We start from the raw sequence: 20,100 nt of genomic DNA on the forward strand, positions 1-20,100 counted from the left end.
ATGAGTGAACACGTACACACGTATGCGAAAGGGCGGCGCTGGTCGAAGGGACGTCGATCATTGTGTTTGTGGATTCGTTGGAATTCATTTCACCGCGACCTTGGACGTCGACGCGCCGTACAAACCAACCGACGAGCGGCAACTGAGCGAGCGAGCGCCGACCTTGAGTATATATACAGCGCGACGGCGCATGCACTGTCAGCTGTTGAATGTTCTCGAAGCGCGACGGCGCATGCGCGTCCACTGGAGAATCAGGAGAATTGTAGAATGTTCTCGAAGGGGAGAAGCGCGCGCGGCACAGATGGTGGGTGACGGTGCATGCGCGCGTCAGCTGTCGAATGTTCGAGAAGGGGGAGAAGCGCAACGGCGCATGCGCGCGCGTCAGCTGCCGATGTTCTCGAAGCGCGACGGCGCATGCGCGCGTGTCAGCTGCGGATATTCTCGAAGCGTGACGGCGCATGCGCGCTACATTATACAGCTAGCGAATGTTCGTGAAGAGAAGAAGCGCACGCGGTGTGTAGAGGAGGAAGGGTGCACAGATGGTGGGGGAGTGAAGCGCGCGCGGTGTGTAGAGGAGGAAGGAATGCACAGATGGTGGAAGAAGGAGGAGGAAGCTTGCGGGCGGCGCCGCACTACAAGCCTCGAGTATTAGATGCTCCGCATCTAAAACTGCTTTATCGATTTACAATACTCAGTACTTTACTGTGGGAGAGCTCAAAGCCGTCCCGTGGGCACTACGAATATCGAAAATACAACAGGGCCGCTGCACAGGAATACGAGGTTTCCAAATGCTATCGACAGTTCAATTTTAAACGGCCATAACCGCTTTGTTCTTTACGGCACCTTCCAGACACTACTCCACACACTCTTGACAAATGGGATGGTTACATTGGCTGACTTTGTTAGGGTTATAGGCCAAATCGCTAGTCGATTTAACTTCCGTTTAGATAATTTGCGAGCATTCTGGCCGCTGCGCATGGCTTTCATCAGAGACTGGCGTTTAAAAGAAAAGAAAAACAACTATGGATCATAGCCCCGACAGTAACCATGATGGAATGCGAAGCATGCAGAAAGCATGCACATGCTGTTGACCCAGCCGAAACGGGCATCAACGCGGGTGCTGAAAAAAAAAACGTTTGAAATGAAACTCGGTGAGGCCTTTACTCGAGTAAATATTTCTTTTAAATGCAAAGACACGGGAAGCAAGTTGTGTTTCGTGTGTTTCATCGCAGATAAACAAGCCGAAAGAGTGTTTCCACTCGACGTGTGGTCGAGCGTTGCGGGTGGTGGAGAGGATGACGTGAGAAAGAGGTGCATTGCAAGCGGGCGGAGGAGCAACGCCACCTCAGTGTGTTGGGAGGAGCCGGCAGGTGCTGTGGGTGAGGGAGAGAGTGACGTTAACGCGCAAGGGCCTTGACCTACTTGGCGTCGTTCCAACAAATTCGGCGGGGGGGGGGCGTATTTTGGCGCGTTGAGACGGAGACACGGATGGACAGCTTTACACAGGCTAGTCAAAGATCTGCTTCGAATCTAAAACTTGAACCGTTTCCCGCTAAACGGAAGCATGCGTAGATGCGAAGCAGTGGGCGCTAACGCTTACACTGGTGTCGACGTTGACGCTGGCACTCATCAAGCGAAAGCCAATTGAAGACGCCCTTGACTGAATTCCGAATGAGCCATCCAGTGCCTACATATCCGGGGGGTGGGGTCAGTGAACGGTTGTGCAGCACGAGCAGTCGGTTTTTACAAGCAGACGCTGCCAGCGTCGACCTTGCGAGGCGAGAGAAGAGGAGGGGAGCAACAGTTTTGCGGTTGTCTTCCTGGGCCGATATAGACGAGATATGCGAGCATGCGCAGTGGGGGTGTATGGACGGACAGCGTTACAGAGGGTAGTCAAAGAGCAGCGTTGCATCTAAGATATTTATTGCACAAATTTGTGTGTGAAGGTGGGAAGGTTCTTTATTCCAGGAGCCCCCTGGCTTGGACCGCCTGCCGGGGTCGATATAGACGAGTTGACGCTGGTCGACCAAGTCCGGCTGGGAGATCACAGCCTCCCACGCTTCACAGAGGAGGTTTCGGTCTACATCTCTTGTTGCTTGCAGCCTTGGGACGCCTATTTTGCACTGCAGTAGGAGGTGCGCCAGAGTGTCTGCCACATTGCAGTGAGGGCAGATGTAGCTATGCAGCGTTAGTCTCATATTGTGCAATAGTACGCTGATTTATTATTATTATTATTATTATTATTATTATTATTATTATTATTATTATTATTATTATTATTATTATTATTATTATTATTATTATTATTATTATCACTCAGAGGTATTTCATGAAATCATCAGAACACAAATATGCGAGCACACTGTGCGCTGAAACCTCCCAGAAATCTAAGTGACAAGCACGTCTACACACAAGCACAAATACGGAAATTTATACACTTCTGTTTTTGTTTTGTTTTTTCATATTATGAACTTGAAGCGTGTTGCAATAGACACAAGCATGCTTTACGAAGTTGCTGCTGCTGACGGAGGTGCGCATCTTTCGACTGAGGACTTTTAGCTTTAAAAATTGGCTTTGAACATTGAAAATGTCCCTTTAATATCGGAGTTTACTCGATAAATCGGAATTGTCGAAAACATTTACCGGTGAGTGTTCATCGAGTTTTTTTTTTCGGATTTATCCTCAATTACGGAGCCCTAGTTAAAACACCAGCACATGTGATGACACTATCGCTTTCTTTTTTTCTAACAGTCAAGCTGTGGTTAATCGAGGTTTCCGCATCCTATTATGGCGTACCACTAGTCGCGTGGCCTGTGTGGCGAGAGTTGGAGCTGGTAAGACATGTAAGAGTATAGTATATTCTAGGCACTATAGTGAGCGTTGTACCACACCAAGATGGGTGAGGCGTTGGCTCGGTGGAAAGGTTAGAGAGAGGAGGGGTTTCAAAGCTCAGCGGTGAGGGTGAACCGGTGGGGGGCACACTCAAAGTGGGTACGGGGTGAACCTGACGACGGATGGCACGGGCTTCGTTGTTTTGTCGGTGCTCGCAAAGTTGAGGCGGCTGAATTTTTTCTTTTTTGACAAGAATGCGCGGCGTACTTTCGGTAGGATGTTGTGTGTAATTCTAGCAGTATGGAATGGGGAGGCGAGCCCGCAGTGGTAACTGCGTGTCAGGTCCCGATACTCAGATAAGCCTTCATGCAGGACCCTAGGCTTATGACGCAGTACGTGAAAGATAGAGCTTGTGGCATCATTTGTTGAGAGGAAAGCGGGCATTTTCTAGCTCACTTCAATATATCGTTGTAAATGACATACCATGTGCTGCACTACATGATTTGGCTCGCATGTTGGCAGCCACCTCAACTATTCTTCGACAGTGTTTTTTTTTTTTGACCACGTTCAAAAAGGTGTTGAAAAAAGTATTGCTGCCATTTATATATCCATCTCCACAGACATTTATTTGCGCAATAAAGTAAAAGTGTGAGGGTCGAGGTTTCCCATGTGTTGTAATAAGAAACTTATCAACATGAACCAACACGTATTTATTGACCACTCCAACAATCTTTATGGATTGTCAGCAAGATATGCTGCAACGTGCCCATTTGTCTTGTGCGACTTCATGCAAGCTGCGTTAATTTTATTTTCATATCGGTATGTGCTATGGTGTCCGGTAATGCCCTGGGACATGATAGCGTGGTAGGTACCCATCACACAGAAAGAGCATCAGCCAGCCTTCTTTATATTGTGTCAGTGCTTGCTGTCATCTGTCTATAAGCTTCTTTAAGGGTTTGTGCAGATGAAACCGTTTTTGTATGTTCGAAGGGGCTTCTGATGTCTGAAATTTTTATAAAGCACGAGCAACCTAAATCAATATATTGAGTCGTTTTAATTTCTGACGAAACGACAAGTCAACTAATTGAAAAAAACTAGACAACACAGCGCCTTGTGGTAATTCCCAACGGATGCTTTTAAAAACACCGAAACAAAACGATGGGAAGCGTAATTCAGTTTTGCACGGCGTACTCAGAAGAAACCGGTCCTTGATATAGCGTTATTTATTCTTGGTCCAATCGCTACAGTAAACTGCTGCTTATTCAAATAAAAATTAACATAAAATGCGTCGCTTTAGCGAGGACAATGAAATGCAGGGGGTCGCTTAACGAGGTACTTAAGAGCCGGGCATGAAAACCATGTTAGACCCCAGAGACATCGGCCTCAGAGGGTATTTTTCTTTTTAATATTCGGTCCATTATTTTTGTTTTATTATCGTATGAGGCTTTCTATGATTGGCTGTCTTTGGAGTGCTTGTCATAAACAAGTCATGGTAGCTCGATCTTATTTGCTTTGCCATGGTGCGCTGGGCACTTATATCGTGAGATGAAAGCACTCCCCTATGCTGTGAACTCTGATAAAAATACAGTAAGATGCGAACTGCATCCCACATTTCATGTGGAGGCTGTCATTCTTCTTTAACGTCTCGATGGTTCAATTAGTAGGAAACGCTGAAAAATAAAGGGGAGGGGGTGTCATTTTTGAGGAGTGCCTGGCTAGAAGACAAACGAATAAATTTTTCGTCATCATTATATTCACTGTTCTTTAGCCACCCGTCAAAAGCACGAAGGCCAGCATGATAATGGATTACAACAACAAAAAAAAAAAAAACATGAGGCTCTGCTTTTCTTCTTTTCGTTATTTTACCCCCTGTAATAATTGCACGCATACACTTCTACCACGTGAAATAAAGTGGCGAGATAGAAGTTTCATGCAGATTTTCACACGAGAACCTAACAACAACAAAAACGATTACAAACTATCGTTTCATTTTGTATGAGTCTTTTAGAGCCCACTGATGGAGGGACCTATAGTCTAATGGAGCGAGTTTCCACTGAAAACGTGCTGATGCTGAATAGGACACCACACACGTATGAAAACCTGGCTTTCATGTGTCAGGCCTAAAACCTTTGATTACCCATTAAATGCGACAGGTAATTGTCGGCGTTGGCAGCGTCATTGCGATTGATGCAGAAAAGTATCATCAGGCGATGACCTCTCTATATTACGTAACCACGACATCACAAAACGCCAATATTTCTGAAGAAGCCTAGGATGTGATTTGCTCGTTATTGTTTACGTAGGATCTAAACAATACTGCATCCCTAAAAGCGTCTAGCATGATGTTTAACGGAATTAAGTTCTGACTACCAATGGGTAGGTTAATAATTACAGGGATCAAGGAAAATTTTGTAAGCCATTAATTTATTGCGCAGCATGTCCTGTAGGAATTGTGTAGCATGTCACACGTGTATGGATAATTGATTGGTGACGATCACAGAGAATTACATCATACAGGCCCTTTTGCCAACCAACCATTTCGCTGTAGTTTGTAGCGTTGACTATGTCTTCGCTTTCTAGGAAGTTTAATCATTTCATCGCGTTCCAAGCTGCTACGTAATTTCTTCATATATTTCTTCACAGGAGTTATTATTGTTATAAAGCCACCAAATATCCCACGTATGCCCTCTCATTACTCAATACATCAAACTTGACGAGAGTGAGGTAAAAGAGAACTAGGTGCAGCCTGTAAACCTATATAAAACTATTTATTAAAGGCAAAAGAGTGAATCATGAATATGACATGGTCTTATTCTGAGAACTAGTTCCTCTCGTGAAACTTACGAGCAACGTTTTTTTCCCTATGGTTCCGTTCTTGTTATACAAGATATGATACTTTAGTGGCTACTATTAGGAATTCTTCAGTACATTTCTATTTCACTAACTTTTGGTCTGAGGATGTGCGGACAAACAAACAAACAAACAAACAAACAAATTAACAGTTTCGCATATTACGGGTTTGCTACAAGTTTGTCTCGATTTCGGTGGTGTAGAGCTCTGTTATCTTTCGGGGCAAACGTTACTTTGTACACTCCAAAATGCAATCTCATTGGAGTGTTCTGTAGTCCATATAGAGTACCGATCACCTGCCATGCAAGTGTTTCTTTGTCTTTAAATGTCCACGCTGTTTCATCAATTGTGAAGCACTCCCTACTGCACCGATGCTCATTTGCTGTTAACCCAAAGTGGTAAAAAGAAAGCCTGCATTACAAAGCATAATGCTACAAAAAGATAGCGTGGATAGCAGCGTTGTAGTGGTTAGGTCAACAAAGCTTTTTTTTAACATAAAAAAAACAACAAGATGAATTCTTCTTTATAACGTAGTGAGATTTCCACTGCAGTTTGGTGACACATATGCCAAGCATTGCTGTAAAATGTGTTTATATATATCTAATCTTTTTTTTCAGTTTCACAATTCATTGTTACAGAACGTCCAGAGTGTGCGTTATCAGTTTGCGCTGGTATATACCAAAACACACCATTCCTCTGTGTTCACGGTATGTATTCACACTTCCTCGTGCTTATGCGACAGTAGTGGTCTCGTGGGCAGACCACTGGCTTCTCGTTTCTGAAGGCGCCACACTTCTCACCAGAATCTGGAAAATACCGAGAGTTCATGGTATAGTGCATAGAAACCTGCACCAGCGTGAAGCGCGGTGCGTATATTATCAATTATTTATAACACGATGATTCTTTAATGCACTGGTTAAGATCAGATGTCTGAGAGACAGAGAAAACAAGAAGAAAGGTAGGGAGGTTAACCAGGGCCGAGTTCATTAGGCTACCATGCACTTGGGAAGAGGGGAAAAAAAACTTGTCGAAGCATAACAGTTTCACGTTTGACATCACAAACGGCGAATCAGACAGGTGTCCCGGAGAATACGCAACAACGCTTTTGTTGAGTTTCGGAACTGGGATGGGCAACGCCATGGTCCCAATACCTTCTCTACAATGAAATCGCTTCCGTTCAGTTGTCGTAAAACAGTGCAAAGGTGAGGCTTCTCGTTTGCGTATGTCCGGAAGTATGGCGAGGCAGTAGAATACAAAATCACGGTACAGTCATTGCACTTGATGCGAATGTCACCTTCGTATTAAGGCGATATACTCGGATGCCACACTAAACTTGAGCATTTGATTTGGTGGTGTGAGCACGAATAATACTAAGTACCAATATCCCACGATGGCGCCACCGTATGACGTCATGTCATCACGCGCATCCCGGCTTGGTCAAATAAGGCCCTGTACCGGTGGCAGTTAAAAACCAGGCAATATGCCGAAAGTTTTTGATTCCTCCAGTTTCGGAGGCAGAGCAAAGCACAGGCACATTTGGTGCGTAACCCTTTCGGAGAAGGAAGCATCAATACGTCGGCTGAAACGAAGGAGAAAAAGATAGCACTCACTTTCGAGCAGTATTAGATTGATTGATGTATTGATCGATTGATGTATTGGTTGATTGATTGATTGATTGATTGATTGATTGATTGAAATAACTGCCAGTGAGTTTTCACCAACGCCGATACAGCGCTTCAGAACAAAGTACCAAGTTAAAGAGACACTAAAGAAGAACAATGAATTGGTTTAGATTAACAAAATGCCGTTTGAAAAGTCTACTGTCATATTTTTTACTATCATAAGAGTTTCATTTTTAAATTTCGTGTGTGACGTCTGAAATTTCAGAATGTAACTTTAGAGTTTTCGTGGCGTTCGCTCCATGAAATTTTCTTAAACTTCGTATGCTAAACCTATGGCACCCACAGATGAAAATTAACTTCATTTTTATTGATTGGAAGCTACGTAGGACACAGTAGATGCCTTCAAAAATTGATGACGTCATAGTGTTTGGTGCGGGAATCGCGAGATAGCGCCCCCACCCGCAGTTTATTTTCGCGCTTTTTCTCACTTGCTAAGCGTCGTGCCTCGATAAGGGTTGTGTTTTCGGGAATGGGGAGGTGCACCTTAATAATACCCTAAAAATGGTTTTGCTTCCCAGTGTTTCTTCAAGGTACAAACTTCGAGTCCAAGAACTTGCATGGAGCACGTTCTTCAGAAGCTCTGTTCTTAGGAAAATTCGACGTAAAGGAACACTGTCGCCATTACTGCAGCTAAAATTATCACTCACCCTGACCGCTTGAATGTCACATTAAAGCAAGCCTGTCGAAGACAATGTGAAGGACAGAAACGCTGTATGGAGGGCACCGTGCTTGCTTAAGCGCTTACTGGCAATCCCGTCTTCAATAGCGTGTCACGGGCGCTTTTATTTTCAAAACACGTGTATAAAGTTGTGCATAATTAATGCTCATGTCACGTTCTCTCTGCCGAAACAATCTACTCTAGCATCTTAAAAAAAAGAAGCAGGCATGTTCTTACTTCACAATTACTCGACTTTGTTCTCCTAAGTATTTTTATTTTATATTCCGTGTAGCTACCACTTGGTGGCTGCCTTGTGGGTTCAAATAGCGCTACACAAAGACGGCTTTGTCCAGTGGTGTGATTCAGTTGCGTAAGCTTCAGAGGCATTGCGTGATAGGACAGGGTCCTCCCTGTGATAACACACGTATGCTTTTCATTTTCTGTATGACTGAATTAAGCGTAGGGCGGCTGATATGCTAAAATATACATGGTGTGCTAAACTTTAAAACGCTGAAAATGATTGAAAATTGTAATGATTGAAAAATTTATTGAAAAAGTTGCTAATGATCCGCAGCGTATGTAAGCGGTCATTTTGCATCCACCTTTTCTTAATCCTCGTTCATTTTGTTCATACCTGCTATGCGCAACATTATTAGTTGCGTGCCATCCTAATAGATATAATTCGCTGTGCAAGTGACGCACTTATATTAACTTTGTGTCTCAGCACTCTGTTTCGAAATTATAAACTTACTCGGATAACCAACACGACATTTTCACTAAAGATAAAAAAAATGCTTCTTTCATGCATTGGTAAATTTTGTTTTCACTATTTCGAAATTACTGCACTTGCCGCTAGCATAAGCTTGGTAAGCGCGAAAACTCGAGAAAAGAGAAGGCAGTAGCGACGCCACCTTGAAGTTGGTGCACCAAGTTCGATGACCTGATGTCATGGATTTCGACGGCGCATTACGGGGTGACAACGTAGTTTCCAATCGGCAAAAATTATGTACGTTGTCCTTCAAGAGGACCATAAATGTAACATAGAAAGTTTCAAAAAATTTCGTTAAGTCAGTGCTTCGCGAATACGAAGAGTACAGTTGGAAATCCAAGACATCACGTGCGGTGATTTAAGCGCGATACACAAAAATGAGACTTTGACATTGATCTTCACCCCTACTAATAATCAAACCTGTGGCAGTGAACTTCATCGGAGTAAACAGTGTGCATGCTTAATTACATATTCTGGCTACGAAGTAATAAGCACAGTGTAAAGAAGCACGCAACGGCATGAAGAGGTGGTCCTTGTATTGTTGTGTGTTTCTTCACTCTGTGTTTGTTTTACTCTGTGTATGTGTTATTGATTGAAGTACCATCTAGACCAACAAGCAGTCTTGATATAACAGTGTGTAATTTAGAAATTTAAACTGATTCACTGTTTCACTAGTGTCTCTTAGCTCTCGTAATATTGTCACGAGGCCACCGAGTATCTAATTTCTGGAATATGCGTCTGTCGCACCTGGCTCTCGAGCACAAAAGAAGCACGAGAGCTTTTTTCCTTCAGGGCGAGAGCCGCTCTTGCCCTCGACCCGCTACGGGCGGGTAGCAATATATATGGCTGAATTCACGAAAAAAGTTGATTGCTTTAATAAATTTATATACTTATTCATTACCTGATGACATTGGGGTATTTTACTGGTCCCACGGCGTACAAAACGACGTCGGTGCGTGTGTGTTTTGAAAAAGGGGTTAATGATTTTGAGTACTAGGTACTCTACTATAGGAGAGCATAAAGCCGTCCCGTAGGCATCTTGCACTGTCTCCTGAATCAGTAGAGTGCTGTGTGTTTAGAAGAAGTGTTTAAAGATTTAGAGTACTTGGTAATCTACTATTGGAGAGCATAAAGCCGTCCCCCAACGGAGATGCTAGACTGCTTCCGGTTTTGTGCCCCAGCGCTGTGTGTTTGGAAGAGTGGTTAATGATTTACAGCACTTGCTACTTTTACAGCACTTGCTACTGTACTATGGGAGAGCTGAAAGCCGTCCCACGTGCTGGAAAGTTCGGCGCTGTGTGTTTACAAAAAGTGGTTAACGATTTTGAGTACTTCGTACCATAATATGAGAGAGCATATAACCGTCCAGTTTTCAACCATCAAATGTAATTTTGACGCCTCATGTATGCTTTTGACAGAATTGTTTAGAGCACGCATGCATCGAAAGGCGATTTAGTTGCAGATTGCTCTTATTGAAATTCCCGCACATAGACAGCACTAGTTTTCATCTATTTGAGAGTGATCTATTCAAACAAAAATTTATTCCATTTTCCATCACCTAATGACGGTAAAACCTTCTGTTGTTACTGCAACTGAATGTTATACTATCCATTATATATATATAAACATGGATTCTGGGCTAAAACACTTGTTTCGTGATTCGAGTTTCCGTAGGCACTAAAACAATAATTTATTTTATTGTGACCCAGCATTAAATGGTCTTTAAGGCCTTGCCGTGGTGGTCAAGTGGCTAAGGTACTCGGCTGCTGACCCGCAGGCCGCGGGATCAAATCCCCGCTGCGGCGCCTGCATTTGCCACGGAGGTGGAAATGTTGTAGACCTGTTTGTTGAAATATGGGCGCACGTTAAAGAACCCCAGATGGTCGAAATTTTCAGAGCCCTCCACTACGGCGTCTCTCATATTCATGTGGTGGTTTTGGGACGTTAAACCCCACATATCAATCAATTAAATGGTCTTTAAAAGTTCACCTTTAACTTTTTTTTTATGGGACCTAAGCGTAAGCACATCGGTGCCACGCATGAATGCAGAAAAAAAAATCACAGCATATCCACGCAGTGAATGATAAGTGGGGCGAAGCATCCATCAATCTGTCCGCTTCTCCATCCGTTCGTGCGTCCGCCTGTGCGACCGTCCGTGCGTTCACCTGCCCATGCGTCTGTCCGTCCGTGCGCGCGTCTGTCTGTGCGTTCATTCATCCGTCCTTGCATCTATCTGTCGGTCCGTCCGTCCGTACATCTAGTGAACACTCCAAGCATCGCCATCTCGACTCTTTTCATGACTGTTGGACTAGAGGAGTGGAACGCGCGCATTCCCTTACGGCCTCCGTGCGCTTCGTGTCTAGTTCCCACTATTACTGCCGCTAGTTTATGGCGCTGCGGCCGACCCTAGCTAAACTTTGCTAACACCGAGGAGGTTACGCCCAGTGAGTTTAACGTGGCAACCTTCTGTGGTCAGATAGTTCTCAAAATGCGTCCTTCTGACACTAGGTTTTTTTCTTAGTAAGCATCAAATTTGAGGCAAATTTTATTGAAGTATAAGTCACTGAAAATCGCCTTTGTAGGTTAGCTCATCAGAAACAACTATTTTTTTATATATGATTAACGTGCGCGGGTTTTCTTCCCCAATTCAAAAGAGCGCGCGCGTGCCACTCCGCTAGTTTTTCTAGTAAAAGACACACACACAGAATACTGACGTGTTGTTATGGTGCCTCAGATATGCACTATATTTGCTTTTCAATTGACACAATCGTACAAGTATGAACGCTGAATCTTGAGCAATATTGGTGGTCACTGCGGATGGGGTCGACCGTTTTGGATATTGGTTGGTGCCGATTGGAGTATCATTAAGGCTGGACAGACAGACAGACAGACAGACAGACAGACAGACAGACAGACAGACAGACAGACAGACAGACAGACAGACAGACAGACAGACAGACAGACAGACAGACAGACAGACAGACAGACAGACAGACAGACAGACAGACAGACAGACAGACAGACAGACAGACAGACAGACAGACAGACAGACAGACAGACAGACAGACAGACAGACAGACAGACAGACAGACAGACAGACAGACAGACAGACAGACAGACAGACAGACAGACAGACAGACAGACAGACAGACAGACAGACAGACAGACAGACAGACAGACAGACAGACAGACAGACAGACAGACAGACAGACAGACAGACAGACAGACAGACAGACAGACAGACAGACAGACAGACAGACAGACAGACAGACAGACAGACAGACAGACAGACAGACAGACAGACAGACAGACAGACAGACCAGAATTTTTGCAACGAAGGTCCCCAAGAAGGACTATCTTCTTTAAAAGTGTCGTCTCAAAAGCCGCCGACTCGGATTTCTCCTTCAATGTCACAACCGCGTGACAATACTTACTGAGCGTCCGGCAGAATCTACAGCACAGGTTACTTTCGTCCAAGGGACGCAGCACCCTCTCGCCCGGTGAACAGGGCATGGCGAAGCACTGCAGACAGGGCGTCCACTTTCCCGTCTCCAGAAGCTTGATGTTGTAGTACACGTTGTAGGGACCATAATCGTCAGCGTCTTTGGCGGCCACCGCACGGTCTCTCCCCAGGAGGGTAGCGAAAGTACCAGTGAAAAGCAAGGCGTACGCAGCGGTTGAAGGTCTCTTCATCGTAGCTGCAGTAAATACCCAGAAAGGTAGAGGCATAAATTCAATGCGGAAAGGCAGGGAGGTTAACCGAAATATAGATAACTATTTGGCTGGCTACTTTGCACTGGAGAAGGCGAAGACAAAAGTTAGGCAGCGGAGAAAGGGAGAGGAAGGAAAAAAAACCACACACGCACACGCACACGCTCACGCACGCATACACACACACACACACGCACATATGCACACGCACACGCACGCACACATTCACACGCACACTCACGCACACACATGCACACACACACACATGCACACACACATACGGGAGAGTCAACATATCTCAACAAAAGAAGTTTGTTCGCGGAAACTTCAGCAGTGCCTTCGTCGCTTTAGGTGTGAAGCTTCGGATGTAACACCACGTACCCCCATTACGCTCACCCCGAGAAATCTCGTGGCCGGGTAAAGGCAAATCACGTCGCGTGTTCTGTTTTCCTTTAGTCTGGCCGTTGTGTTCAATATCTTTTAACGTGCCAAGGACTGGTGTCTTAAGCACAAGTTGTGCGTAGTATAGTCATCAGTTCTCCTCTGGCTGCCACACCACGTCGTCTAATTATGCTCTCACCATTAATTGCTACAGTTAGCACAAATGTTCGCGTAATCGTTGATCATGAACGATTGTGGTCAGGGTGGAAATGTGCTCCCAAGCGTCAACGTGGGTGCATCCCCGTTAAACAGTGCTATAGCCACCGAACACCAAAAGACATCGTTCATGTTTTATTATATCAGCGAGCCGCAAACGCTCGCCTATTTCTGTAATTGTACGTTTTACTATTGTATTACAGATTCATGTCGGAGTTAGCAACAATGTTTTAGATGCGGAGCATCTTATACTCGCGCCTTGTAGTGCGCCGTCCGCGCCGTCCGCGCCGTCCACACCGCTTCTCGAACATTCGACAGCTGACGCGCGCGCATGCGCCGTCGCGCCGTCGCCCACTCTTCCACCATCTGTGCATCCCTTCCTCCTCTACACACCGCGCGCGCTTCACTCCTCCACCATCTGTGCACCCTTCCTCCTCTACACACCGCGTTCGACATCTACAATTCTCCTGATTCTCCAGTGAACGCGCATGTGGCGTCGCGCTTCGAGAACATTCAACAGCTGACAGTGCATGCGCCGTCGTGCTGTATATATACTCAAGGTCGGCGCTCGCTCGCTCAGTTGCCGCTCGTCGGTTGGTTTGTACGGCGCGTCGACGTCCAAGGTCGCGGTGAAATGAATTCCAACGAATCCACAAACACAATGATCGACGTCCCTTCGACCAGCGCCGCCCTTTCGCATACGTGTGTACGTGTTCACTCATTTAACACCCCCTCCTACAACCACGTTAACCAATTTAGCCATCGACCCAAGTAAGTCGCAATTTAACACCCCATTTCACAACCACGTTAACCAATTTAGCCATCGACCCAAGTAAGTCGCACTTTAACACCCCGTTAACCAATTATATGCTCCGCATCCTCCTCAGTGTTCCCCCGAGGGAAGCTGCGGGCAATTTTTTGTTTTCGTTTTACTTCTAATAAATATTGCCGTTTGGGAAGTGAAACACAGTTTTACATTAATTATTTACTTTCGAGAGTGTAGTGCTTAGGGTTTTTTTTCTGCACTTCAGAATATTGATACGGTATGAGCCGGGCCATTTTTTGGGGACAAAGGTGGATGAAGAGGAAGTTACTTGGTTCGGCCTATGTTCGCCATCATCACCGATCGTCGCCTGATCTCTGCTGTAAATAAACATAGTTAAACTCAATCTAACCATAACAATATGTTTTTCTGCAACCAGGCAGCGTCCAGAAAACTTCAATCAGGGTCCCTGTAAGAATATATATTGTGCTACTTGCACCATTTCGCAAGCGCTTTGGTTATTAAATGGTTATTTTTATGCATTTGATTACGTATAATATGTACACTTATTCATGATTACCTACTTACATATAAGGCGTTTTCTTTTGTGGTTTCTTGGTAGTATGAACAGTTCCTTAGAGTCCTGCTGACGCTGGGAATCGGTCATGGTTCCTTCATTTACTTTGACCTATCTTACTTATTTTTTTTCAACAACTAGACGGTTTGGCCAGAACACAGATATAATCTATGTGAACTTGCGTATGGCATCTGCTTGCTCAAATATTTTCCCTTCGTAGCTTGACTAAAACAGCAAATAAAACTGCGAGATCAGTTACTGCTTTCATTCACTTGAAACAGAAAAAGGCTCTTGCGTCTTTGAATATGTGATGAAGAAAACAAAGACTCCTAACCAACAGCTGGCGTTCAACGCTCGCCGGAGCAAGTTTTCTATTCAAGCGACTTTATGGTCGTCAAAATTTCCTTAGGAGGCGTTTAGCTCTGACAGGCATGCTCACTAACAGTGAGCTGAGTGAAACAAGAAAAAAAAAACTGTGGATCCTGTTTTCAATAGAATCGGTCAGTGATTCACGTTGTCATTGAAGTGTTTCTATTTTAGATTAACGTTAGGAAGTACAAAGAGGGGGGTAGTGCAAGTTTACAGTTTCTGTTGCAAAAAATGACACAAGGTGCTAATTGCGCTTTTGGAAATTTTGTGTGACGAGATATAGCGTCTGTCATTTCACAAGGTTATTTCACTAATTATGTGCGGTGAATATGCAGCGCCAAAGAGGGTTCCACAAGCACTGAACGAACCACGAAAAGCGGAATGTTACATCAGATTCTCACGTGACATGTCCGTCTTTTATGCACCAGAACTCAAGCCTTCGAATCATCATTGCGTCGCAGGCCCTAGGGAAGATCCTGCAGTTGTTGTAAAAGTTCTGAGCTCCTGAGCGCAGAGCTCCTTTCCTCTTCAATCGTGCGTTCATATGTGGGATGAGGGGCACTGCCAAAGCAATAGGTCTAGCGTGTAAATGTGGCTCACAATCTAGGCAAGTTAGATCGATGCCCTCAATGAACTGATTGTGTTATTGAAGGCAGGGATATTACCTAATTTGAAGCTTGCAAAGAGTAGACCTTAAAAGTTTCACATATGGTAAAAAAAACAATTTGTGTAGCTGGTAATGTTTAGTCACCTTGTTATAAGGTACGAGAACGTCCATAAAAACGACTAGATAAGACGTAGTGCGAAGAACAGACAACAGGGGGACAGTATTAGGAACAGAATGGTTACCGAGATGGTAGAAACGTATTCGAGAAAGGCACAGAGTTATATGGAGTGAGAGATTTAAGAAGTTCGCTGGGATGAAATTGTTTTTGGTGAAGAATGCATTCCGTAACCCGACCGTAAATTTCCATGATCCTTAATGACACAGTGTGAGGACCAAAAGATACGTGGAGAATATGTACTGACAGTCTTTCTGTGCATGTTTCTGAGCTGTTGTAAATCCGATGATTTATACTTAACAAGTAAACGTACTTGGCAAAACTGAATAGCTAAAGTTTTGTGTCATAATTTCACTATGCCCTTTGCATAGGAATTGGACAAAAAATTTAAAAATGAAAACTGGCCATTTTTCTACATATTATGTTGTATTGAGTTGGCTTTACATTGAAATTTAAAAACAATTAGCACTACAGTGAATAGCGCTCGCATATACTGACTACAACAAGGCCATAAACTAAAATATTAGCACTAAGTAGTTTTATATTTTACTGTTTTGATGCACTGTTAAACAGGACGCAGGTCAAATGACTCCTATTTTTATAGTGTAGATGTGTCGCAGGTGGAATGAATACCAAGAGGCGTACGGACAGGAGCCAATTCAACAATTTTTTTGCCTTTCCTAATATGCAAGATGGCTCTTGACCTTGAGGAACGCTAAGGACGGGGTTGCTCCGGAAAGCTGTTGCGCCCCGTCAACGCCTTCGCCAGCCTTGCGCACAGTCCAACACCGCAGACGTCGACGAATACGAGTCAGCCAGAGGCTCGACTGATCAGCACCGATGACTCGTATGCCTGCGGCCAGCGCCCCTAATCACGTAAGCGCCGGTTCATCGGGGCCCCGCAGCAGGGGCAGCAGCCGTTTCCCCTTTGAGCGTCGGGCATCACTTCCTCGTCCTCGACCGTGACTCGCACCTCTGTCTCGTCCTCACTGCCTCGACGCCCAGCGCGGCGTCGTTCGATTACCTCGGCGATGCACTCGACGCAGTTCTCGGCAGCTATCGGCTCGGGTCGTGACGGTGGTGGTGGCGGGCAGTCAACCGAACTATGGCACTCTTGCACAATCTGGGTCGCATACAAAGTACCTTAGGAATTGTGTCACAAGAGATTATGCGGCATCAAGCTCTCACGCGACACAGGAAACATTGCGGTGCAGGAAAATCGAAAGGAACGCGTACTCTTCCCCCACCTCCACCCCTCTTTAGAGAGCTTACATGCTAGTATATGTGGTATCTAGTTGTACTAAAGTCAGTGACAGCCAAAAAGCGCAAAGACCACCTCTTGGGATGAAAAATAGTGTGAGGTAGCTGTTGTAGGCTTAATATCTAGCTCACTGCAAATGCACATAAATTGTACAATTAATGGAACCATGACAATGAAGTGGTCGCCGTGCGCCCGTATATGGCCTCAATTTCTTCTGACCTGAATAGTCGGTGAACCAGTTCGGACAGCTCCGCCGTGATCGGAGTGCCCTGACGCAGCGCTACCAGACCTCTGTGCCTTGGGCGGTGGCTTGACCTCTTCCAGGAGTATGGTGGTGCCTTTGGGCACGACGCGCAGGACTTGCGGCTCGTCCATGTTTTCCATGGACAAATTGGTCCGGCAACTGGAGCCGGCGCTACCCATGCAGGACAACGTGGTGGTCTCGGATCCTGCGTTGGGCATTTGGTACACCGTGCCGCGCGACTGTGACGCGCCCGGACCGCACGATACGACGACGTTGGTTCCGGAGCCCTGAAGCTGCTGGCCATCCATGTAGATGACCGTCTTCTCTCCTTCCCGCTTGACGCGCGTGTTGCTCATGATTTCGCTTGTGTCCTTCGTCCGGGTTCGTTCTAGGCCTACGACTAGACAGGTGCGGCCCAGCTGAGCGTCGTCGGTCAAGCACACCCCAGGCTGTCTCTAGGGAGCCACGACTGTTCGTCCTACGGTGTCAACGGGCGTGTACAGTGCCTCGAACGACGGCCGGTCAGCATCATTCGACCAGTGCGCACGCGTTCACGCCTGTTCTGTTCTTTCTTCCGATGTCATCTTGCTCGACCTTGGATTTTTGCCTCGTACCCACTACGGTGGACTGACCATGAACACGGTTAACACGAGAAAATTAAGAATTCGGACGAAAGGGGTGCTACGCACCATGATTTTTTATAGTCTAGTCGAATAAAGCTGTGGGCATAAGTTCGGTCGGGAGGTCTCTGAGCTCCTTGTGTAGACACTTGCTTGCACGTTGCACCTGGCATGACGTCAGAAATGGCTGCTGTTCGCTTTCTATGGGTGCAGGCGCACAAGAAGGATGCCACCGCGTTTGCGAGGTACCGATGATGATGATGATGATGATGATAATGATGATGATTCCACAGCCATGGCTCGTACCCACTCAAGGAGATCAGCCAAAATCAATGACTTAATTCAGTGAGACTTTTTTACTCAATATCAAAACCACCCACCAGAAAAAAAAGAAAAAGAAAACACACCGTAGGTAGAATGAAAGGAGTGCAATAATTGTACCCGGCAGCCATTGAGCTTCGTCTTCAACGACCAATGTGCGTGGTACTACCAGATTCAGCAACTCGAGGACTATGCATTCTCTGTAGGAATGTACCACCGAGGTTCGGGATACGAACGCTTGTTTATCGCACGGGTGGTTGGGGACATAAGCGATAATCTGATCGAGCTCTGCCCGGCACTTTCTCGCGCAATAGCCTTCTCGATTTTCACGTGAGGTTACAGGGACCTTGATCTCGGATAACAGAAGCTATCATAATAATTGCTGTGGTGTATCGTATGAAAACCACCATATTGTGATGCAGGATGCCATAGTGGAAGGCTCCGATAATTTATACCACCTGGGGTTTTTAATGTGCGCCTAAACCTAAGCACACCGGCCTCAATAATTATCGCCCCAATCAAAAAATGCGGCCACTGCGGCCTGGATTCGATCCCGCGACCTGCGGTTGAGCAGCCAGGTGCCTTAGCCACTAGACCACCATGGCGGCTAATAAAGTTCATTGTAAGCGAAGTTCAAAGGGCTGAACTAGCGCAAAAAAGTGGTTTTGAATAGCTGGCCGGCTCTTCATGGCGTTGTGCGGCATCGAGAAATTTTAGGACTTCCCATGCGAGCATAGCAGGGTAGCACAATAGAGGTGTAGGCTGCGAAGGTATGACATACTGTAACTGTACGTATGTGTGACTCATCTATTGCGGAGTAGCTTTGAGTCGGTCGGTTAAATTCGAAGAATTATTTCTTAAACCTGTGGGATGGCCGTCCGGTTTGTTTTTTTGTTTTTTTAGTCAAAAGGGTGCTCCTGAAAAAGCGCTTGGGACGGCAGTACTTTCACTTCCCAGCCGACTTTGTACTGCAGTGGAACGTCATTCACGGAAACCCAAATGAACTAAGGAATTTCTTCCTAACTAGTCTCGATGACATGCATATATATGTCATGTGGCTGTTGGGTAGGCGGATGTTGCTTAGCTAAGCACACTCCTTCAGGATGTCCTTTTATTTTGCAGACTTTGCGAGTCTTTCCTGGCGAAACTAAATACCTTCTGGTGCACTTATAATTCATGTAAGTTACATGATCTGTGCGTCGCGCCGGGGAAGATGGTTTATGTGACTCATTTATTGTGGCCATGACAAAGTCACAGATTTGCTGTGTATTTAAGAGAAAACTAGGCCTATTAGTCCAATGCAAATAAGAAAAACGAACCCTAAGAATAATTTTTCAGAGCGTGTTCAGAGCGTGTTCGATTCACTCCATGTTATACCTTCTTACATCGGATACCTTACGCTTATTAATCAACTTCGAAAGCTCTGCCAGTTCTATTTTGTCTGTTGTACTTGAGACTTTCATGATTTGACGCTTTTTAATGAGATTCTTCGTTTTCTGGGAAAGCTTGCCAGTGTTCAGTCTAACTACCGTGCCTCCAACTTCCACTGCACACTCCGTAATGATACTCGTCAGATTATTATTCATTGTATCCACGCTAAGGCTGGCTTCCTCAATAAGAGCCGAGTACCTGTTCTGAAACGAGACTCCAAATTCCTGTACTTTCCCTCTCAGTGCTAGCTCATTGATTGGCTTCTTGCGTATCAGTTTCTGTCATTCCTTCTTCGAGCCTAGGCAAATTCATCGTCGATATTCCACCGTCGAGAAGTGTTCCGAGATTTCTCAAGCACCCATCGCCACCCCATAAGCATACAACATCGATTATTTTAGTGTGACTCTCAGAAACAGTACCAGATGATTCCAATACTGTGCGGTTATGGTTGAATTATATATTTCTAGGGCAAATGAAAGCATTCGTTCTGTTCTTAGTTAGACAGCTGACAGTGGCTACTTGACATATTCCAAGTGGACGACAATTGCTTTTGGCAGTACGGCCATGTTTTTTTTTTTTCGAGGCATAAAGGCTTCGCTGGTGCAGCTTGCTGGACAGAGTGCACATTTCTCC

General features: G+C 45.3%; 2 protein-coding genes across 3 annotated transcripts in view; one reads left to right on the forward strand and one right to left on the reverse strand.

The window, feature by feature from the left end:
* LOC119181180 (uncharacterized) overlaps positions 1-20,100 on the forward strand; it is a 767,515-nt gene that overhangs the window by 247,913 nt on the left and 499,502 nt on the right. The window lies entirely within an intron of this gene.
* LOC142774167 (uncharacterized) lies at positions 16,268-17,663 on the reverse strand. The gene is made up of 2 exons (XM_075874560.1): positions 17,071-17,663; positions 16,268-16,713 (listed from the first exon to the last, which is right to left on the reverse strand). Exons 1-2 carry the CDS (start codon positions 17,449-17,451, stop codon positions 16,459-16,461), a joined length of 636 nt encoding a protein of 211 aa, XP_075730675.1. The 5' UTR covers positions 17,452-17,663; the 3' UTR covers positions 16,268-16,458.

The sequence above is a fragment of the Rhipicephalus microplus genome, chromosome 10, assembly GCF_043290135.1.
Source record: "Rhipicephalus microplus isolate Deutch F79 chromosome 10, USDA_Rmic, whole genome shotgun sequence".
Lineage (NCBI taxonomy): Eukaryota > Metazoa > Arthropoda > Arachnida > Ixodida > Ixodidae > Rhipicephalus > Rhipicephalus microplus.